A 7,862-nucleotide genomic window follows, 5' to 3' on the forward strand; every position below is an offset into this window, starting at 1 on the left:
TCCGATAAATGTCAGAAAATGCTTTGATATCAGCTACCACCACCCTAGTCTCAGGCATGATTGATCAATTCTTGAAACTGCCATTCTTGGTCACAATACCATTGTTGAAAATTCTTTGGACCGATTCATATTCCACATGGAACGGAAATAGTCAATCAGGTACGGTCTCGCTGCAGGATCAGGTTCATGGATGTTCACATACATCACCATGGTATCATCAGTGGTGATCTCTATATCCTCATCTATAACATCGGTCTCATCTCGTTTCAGCTTCTGTATTTGCCGCAGGTGGAGAGGTGTTTACATTTTCCTAAGAGCCACTTTCAGACTCTGCACTGCCCCCCGAATTATCAGCAGACTGGCTACCTGAACCAACATTAGATTCACCACCCGATTCTTTACTGCTACCAGAATGACTTCCTCCCTCTTCAGACTGGGATGAGTGTCCTGGAGAATGGCCCTCTTTGTCTGTGCTCTAGTAGCCCGAGGTGAGTGATCCTCAATGGTGGTATTTATTTGCACCTCAGAACTACTAGACTCGGAGTCGTCATGACCCTTTGATTGAGAAGTAGTGAGGGGGCAAGTTTGGTTGCGTTCTTTTTCCGGGGAGCCATAGTACCTGATAAACTCAACACCAATTAGTACAAAACTCAATAAAATGACACACTATCGGGTACTCAGACTTCCCCTGTGTAATTACATCGTGACGCCTTTCCTTAAGAATGTCTTCACCCAATCTATCATTGGAAAGGGCCACGAATCAAAAGATGAACAAAAATAAAAGTACAGAAAAAATAAAATTTTACAACACAAGTAAACTCCAAGGGAGCTTTCACGGGCCGTGGTAGCCGTAAAACCCCTCGAGGACTTCTCACAGAATCATTGGGCAACTGGGCTTTCCAAAGTATTTTTCACGGACGGGATCACGGCCCGTGGAGTGAACCACGGTCCATAATAATGCCCGTAAACCTAACTAGTGATGATATGAAATGCCCAGTGTGGTCCACGAGTGGTTTCATGGCTCGTAGTGGTTTTCACAATCCGTGAAGCCTATCGTGGTCTTACACTTGGGCAAATAATCATTAATTGCTTCAACACAGAGATACCCTAATCATACACAAAGCCAACAAGAACAATATTCATTCAACCAAACGCGTACCCACATATCAACACTATCCTTCATGAATTCAACTACCCTCATAAACTCACAACTAATTTAGACCCACTGTAATCATACCCAAGTACAAGAATAATAAATTAAACAATGCCCAATTCAACTTAACCCACAACAAATCAGTACCAATCAAAGTAACTTGTCATATAATCATGATAACCTCGACTAAATCGAAGTAATTCAAACTCACTTTCATACAAGATAAAGCTTATGGCAAGTGATAAGAGAACTTACTTGGAACTTAGAAGAGAATTTCGCTCAGAAAGAGAAATCAGTGAATTCGACTTTAGATTCTTGACAACTTAGGAGGGCTTTGATTCTTTGATGAATTTGGGATTTATGGATGATGGGAACCATTTTAAACCTTTTAAGAACTGTTATGGAAGAGGCTAAGACAAAAAACCCCGACCTTTGGCGCTTTAGGAATGATATAAACGATTATTTTAATTTTTGGTGCCATCACGGGTGTGGTTGGGTATTGGTAGGACTGGGTTGTAGACGACAAACCATGAAAGTGCCCGTGAAGGTCACCACGGTCTGTATAGCTGTCCGTGAAACTAACTTGGGGTAAAATAGTTACCTGTGGTTCACGAGAGGCTAGACGGTCTGTACAAATTATGACGGACCGTGAACCCTTTCGTGAACCTTTTTTTTCCGAATTCCTGTAGCTCCTTTAGGTTGGTTCTAAGATTGACGGACCATGAAAGTTCCTATGAAGGGCACCACGGTCCGTGAGGCTCCCCGTGAAGAGCAGTCTGCACCCAGTTCCTGCAATTTTATAACCCAGTCTCTCCTGCACACATCAATACACAGTGACTCTATAAAAACAAAGAGAAATAAAGAAAAAGGAAAATACCTACTGTAATTACATCTTGGGTTGCCTCCCAAGCAGCGCACAATTTAACGTCGTGGCGCAACGCATGTTACTTGATTACTCGGACTTCATTAAGTTTACATTCCTCCATGATCTTCACATCTTCTGGAACACCCAAGTATACCTTGATTCACTGGCCATTAGCTTTGAACCTCTCGCCCTTGTCATTTTCAAGCTCAATCGCACCCGACTGGAACACTTGAGTAATCTTAAAAGTTCTAGACCATTTGGATCTCAACTTCCCCGAAAACAGACGAAGTCTGGAGTTAAAAAGTAATACCAAATCACTAGGAGTGAAGCTTCTTTTCTCAATATGCTTGTCATGATATAGCTTCATCCTCTCCTTATACAGTGCAGACCTCTCATAGGCTCTCAGATATAACTCATCTATCTTATTGATCTGATCCAATCTCAGGTTCGCAGTTTCGCTCCAACTAAGGTTCAACTTCTTCAAAGCCCAGAGTGCTTTATGCTCAAACTCAACCGGCAAATGAAATGCCTTTCCAAAGAACAATTGATATGGAGACATACCAATAGGCGTCTTGAAAGTTGTCCAATATGCCCATAGAGCATCATCTAACTTTCGTGCCCAATCTGTCCTGTTGGCATTCACCGTTTTAGCCAGAATTGCTTTAATTTCTTTGTTGGAGGGAGACCTCCACTTGGCCACTAGTCTGTGGGTGATAAGGTGTTGCTACCTTGTGCTATTTAACTCCATATTTAGCCAGAAGAGAACTGAACACCTTATTGTAAAAATGAGAACCACCATAACTGATGATAGCTCTGGGTGTGCCGAACCTTGAGAAGATATTCTTTTTCAAAAAACCAACAACACTCTTGCCATCATTCTCAGGCAAAGCAATTGCCTCAACCCATTTGGACACATAGTCCACTACAACCAATGTGTACTTCTGCCCATAGGAGCTCATAAATGGGCCCATGAAGTCGATTCCCTATACATCAAACAGCTCCACCTCCAGAATAGGTGTCATGGGTAACTCATGGTGCCGAGAGATGGCTCCTTGTCACTGGCACACATCACAACTCCTCACTACATCCATCATATCCTGATTAATTCTGGGCCAGTAGTACCCACACTGAAGTATCTTATGAGCTGTCTAAGCACCTACATGATGACCACCTACTGGGGAGGAGTGACACGCTTCTAGAATATGCAACATCTCAACTTCAGGAACACATCACCTAATGATATTGTCAGCACACACCCTATACAGATAAGGTTCATCCCAAAAATACTTACCCACATCATGCAGGAACCTCTTCCTTTGTTGATAAGTTAGCCCCTCAGGCATCAAATCACTAACGAGATAGTTAGCAAAATCAACAAACCAAGGAATAAGATCAAGAGTAATGGCTAATACCTGCTCATTTGGGAACGAATCATTTATGTCGAGCTCGAGTTCCTCTTTATTTTTAGCCTCCAATCTTGACAGGTGATCAACCACTTGGTTTTCACAACCTTTCTTATCCTTAACCCCAAAATCAAACTCCTGAAGTAGTAACACCCATCTGATCAACCTTGGTTTGGCATCCTTCTTTGCCATGAGGTATCTCAAAGTTGCATGGTCCGTATGGACTACCACTTTAGTACCCAACAAGTAAGCTCTGAATTTCTTGAAGGCATACACCACAGCCAATAGTTCCTGTTCAGTGACAATGTAATTTCGTTGTGCTCCATTTAGTGACTTACTAGCATAGTAAATCGGATGGAACATCTTGTTGCGCTTTTGCCCCAACACAACTCCTAATGCAGTACCACTAGCATCACACATTACCTCAAATGGCTCTGCCCAATCTGGGCCAATAAGCACTGGTGCATAAATCAGCTTCTCCTTTAGGCATTCAAAAGCTCTGAGGCATGCCTCATCAAAGACAAATTTCACCTCCTTCTCCAAAAGTTTGCACATGGGGTGTGTAATTTTGGAGAAGTCCTTGATGAACCGCCTATAGAATTCAGCATGTCCTAAGAAACTTCGAACACCTTTCACACAGATCGGTGGAGGTAACTTTTCAATCACCTCAATTTTGACCTTGTCGACCTCAATCCCTTTCTGTGACACCTTGTGTCCAAGGACTATGCCTTCATTGACCATAAAATGACACTTGTCCCAGTTCAGCACTAGATTTGCCTCCTCGCATCTATTTAGGGCCCTTCTAAGATTTAACAAACAATCATCAAAGCTATCACCTACTACTGAAAATTGTCATCCATGAAGACCTCTAGAGTATCCTCCACCATGTCTGAGAAGATAGACATCATACACCTTTGGAAAGTGGTTGGTGCATTACATAGTTCAAATGGCATGCGTTTAAACGCAAAGGTGCCATAAGGACATGTAGAGGTAGTATTTTCCTGATCTTCAGGAGAAATCGATATCTGGTTGTAGCCAGAGCATCCATCTAAGAAGCAATACCACCCATTTCCAGCCAACATGTCAAGCATCTAGTCTATGAAAGGCTTTGGGAAGTGATCCTTCAAGGTCCACTTATTCAACTTCCTGTAGTCCATACACACACGCCATCCAGTAACTGCTCTTTGTGGGACTAACTCATTCTTTGCATTCACGACCACAGTCGTACCACCCTTTTTGGGCACACATTGTATTGGACCGACCTAGTGACTGTCAGAAATGGGGTACACCACCCCAGCATCTGACCACTTGATTATCTCCTTTTTTACCACCTCTTGCATCGGTGGGATAACCTCCTCTGGTGTTCAATGCTTGGGTTGCAGTCCTCCTCAAGTTGGATCCTATGAATGCATTTGCCCGGAGGTATCTCGATGATGTCAGCAATGGTCCACCCAATGACCTTTTTGTACGTAATCAACACTTTGATCATAACTTGGACCTGTTCATCATTCAAATCTATAGCCAAAATCATAGGTAAAGTGTTGTTACTTCCCAAAAATACATACCTCAGGTGACTGGGTAATTGTTCTAGTTCCAGCATAGGTGGTTTCTCAATGGATGGTTTTGCTGGAGGACCAGGCCTGTTTTTCAAGTCCAGGTCCAATTTGTTTGGAGCATAAGAGTGTGCTCCCATACCCTACAAAGCATTCACTGTCTCTACATAGTCAGACCAAAAATCAGCTTCAAAATACATCAGCACTGCAGCTAGAGTCTCAACAGTCAGCCTCTCTTCGATAGTTGCTCCCATTTCTTTTTCATCAAAAACCTTTATTGCAGACACCACATTCATGTCATGTGGCTACTTCATGGACCTGTAAATATTAAACTTTACCTCTTCATTGTTGATTCTGAATTTTAGTTCTCCTCGCTCAACATCTACCAATGCTTGTCCTGTGGCCAGAAATGGTCTTTCCAAAATAATGGGAACCTCAAAATCCACTTCGCAATCCAAAATCACGAAGTATGCCAGAAATATGAACGTGTCCACCTTTACAAGAATATCACATAGTATGCCCACAGGTCGCTTTACTGACATATCTGCTATCATCAGCCTCATGGTTGTGGGTTTTGGAACTCCTAAACCAGTTGCTTGTAGATGGCCAGCGACATCAAGTTTATGCTGGCCCCTAGATCACACAAGGCCTTTGCATATTTGATTGATCCGATAGTGCATGGTATGGTGAATGCACCTGGTTCTTCATTCTTCTGCACCAGAGACCTGGTAGCAGTAGCACTGTAGTGATGACTATGGTTAGTCAAATCAATAGTCACCACTCTTTTGTTATTAACCAAGTCCTTCATGAACTTGGCATATCCTGGCACCTGGTTCTTCCTTCTTCTGCACCAGAGACCTGGTAGCAATAGCACTATAGTGATGAATATGGTTAGTCAAATCAGTACTCACCACTCTTTTCTTAGTAACCAAGTCTTTCATGAACTTGGCATATCATGGCATCTGCTCAAGTGCTTCCACCAGTGGGATGTTTACTGACAGTTGTCACAACATGGTGATGAACTTAGCAAATTTCCTATCTTCGGCTTTCTTTTTAAGCCTTTGAGGGAAATGAGGAGGTGGTCTTGGGATATTCTGTAAAGGTAAGGTTCTCTCAACCTCTTTTTCTTTCGCTCCTACTGGTTTGGCTATTTCTTGAGCATCCTCCAAGTCATCTACTTGATCAGCTTCATCCTCCCCTCTTCCAGCTTGCTCCAACACCTGCTCATGTTTAGTGCCTGCAGAAATTGGGTCAGTAAGAATCTTACCCATCCTGGTGGCGATAGCCATGCAGTGCCCGTCCTTCTTCAGATTTTTGATCGTAACACTAGGTAGTGACCATTCTTCCTCTGATTTAATGAGGCTGAAAATTGACCCAACTGCTGCTCAATTTGCTTGATAGAGGTGGTGTGAGAGTCTACCAGTTGACTCATACTAGAGAATTTACCTTTCATCTCCTTCACCCCTGCATCCGTTGATTCAACTTTTTGGAGCACCTTGGCCAACATGTCTTCCAACTTAGACCCACTGGAACTGCCACTTACTCTGTAACGACCCGGAAAATGATAGAGTGAAACTAGAGCCTCACATGTGAGTTTGGAGTCGAGAACTTAATGAAAGGATTATATTTGAATTTGACCCAAAAAGTTCTTAAAAATGTGCTTCGGAAGTTACCGGAAACTTGTTTAGCTGTATTAAAAGATCTGTTTCGTTTTCGAAAATCCGACTTCATATTCTTTTTAGGGGTCAAATTAGTGGGAAATGGGTCTAACCCAATTTTAGAGCAACCGTATGAAAATCCAAAATTTCCAAGTGAAAGCCTTTTTCGAGGGTCTACTTTGGAGGGTCATATATCCTAGCACACAAATTATTTGGGTGGCCAATAATATATACATGGAAATACCTTTGAGTTAGATACCTAACGCACTTCGTTTCACCTCATTCGGAGTTCGGACGAAGAAGTTATGCCCATTTTCGTAAAATCTGTCCAACAGATAAAGGCAAATTCCAGTAGCTGATTTTACTGTTCATTTACTGTTCACCAGCCTGATTTTTTTTCTAAGTGTTGGACCATTCTTCCAAAGGACATATATTATTTCCTAGAAATTATAAAACCCTTTTGACCAAAATTCTTCCATTTAAATCACTCCAATTAGGAAGAAAAAAGAAACCCTCCCTCTCTCAAAAAAACTCTCTCAAAACCCCATGGAAGCTCAAGGTGAAAGATGGAGCTAGGGTGGATGGTGGCTGCTGATTTCTTCTCTAATTTCGTTTGGTTCTTGAAGAATAAGGTATGGGGACTCTTCATCTTTGATTCCTTCTTCAATCAAAGAGTCAATCCAAAAGATTTCAAAAGTTGTTCAAAAAAACTCAAAATCCTAATTTTGATTCTAGCATGGGTTCTTGCATTAAATGTTTTTAATGATAATTTATGTTATTATTGATGGTTTTAAGAAAGGAAATTCCATGAACCCATGTCTTTGCAAATTTCCAAAAGTTGGCATATGAAGTGGGATTATTGTTTGTGATTGAATGATGATAGAATTATGCTTAAATGGAGTTGAATAGTTGATTTTTATTATTAGCTATGCTTATCTATTGTGAATTATTGGAGAGTTGAGGAATGATGATTGTGGCTTTGGAAAAGGGTAAGTTGACCTATTTTATGAAAAATGTTGAATTAGTAGGGAATTGAGTAATGTTGGTTATGGCTTTGGAAAATGGTAAGATGGCTTAATCTCTTAGTATTGATATAATTGTTATTGGTTGGTTTGATCCACCTTTGGTGGAGGTGGTTATTTGTTGTATTATTGTGAATTGAGGCCATGAAGGGCATTATGTGAATGTTATTATATTGTTGTATTATTATACACATATGAAGCTATATGT

The 7,862-nt window shown here is 41.3% G+C and overlaps 1 protein-coding gene across 1 annotated transcript in view; it reads right to left on the reverse strand.

Moving 5' to 3' along the window:
* Window positions 1–4,906: 4,906 nt before the first annotated feature.
* Window positions 4,907–7,862, reverse strand: part of LOC107062870 (uncharacterized) — a 10,026-nt gene continuing 7,070 nt past the window's right edge. Inside the window, exons 4-9 of the mRNA XM_015314048.1 lie at window positions 5,998–6,194; window positions 5,700–5,819; window positions 5,313–5,607; window positions 5,152–5,246; window positions 4,987–5,061; window positions 4,907–4,919 (exon numbers count right to left, since the gene is read on the reverse strand). Of these exons, the coding sequence (XP_015169534.1) occupies window positions 4,907–4,919; window positions 4,987–5,061; window positions 5,152–5,246; window positions 5,313–5,607; window positions 5,700–5,819; window positions 5,998–6,194 (795 nt within the window). The remainder of the gene's footprint in view (window positions 4,920–4,986; window positions 5,062–5,151; window positions 5,247–5,312; window positions 5,608–5,699; window positions 5,820–5,997; window positions 6,195–7,862) is intronic.

The sequence above is a fragment of the Solanum tuberosum genome, unplaced genomic scaffold (assembly GCF_000226075.1).
Source record: "Solanum tuberosum cultivar DM 1-3 516 R44 unplaced genomic scaffold, SolTub_3.0 scf00270, whole genome shotgun sequence".
In the NCBI taxonomy this organism is placed as follows: domain Eukaryota; kingdom Viridiplantae; phylum Streptophyta; class Magnoliopsida; order Solanales; family Solanaceae; genus Solanum; species Solanum tuberosum.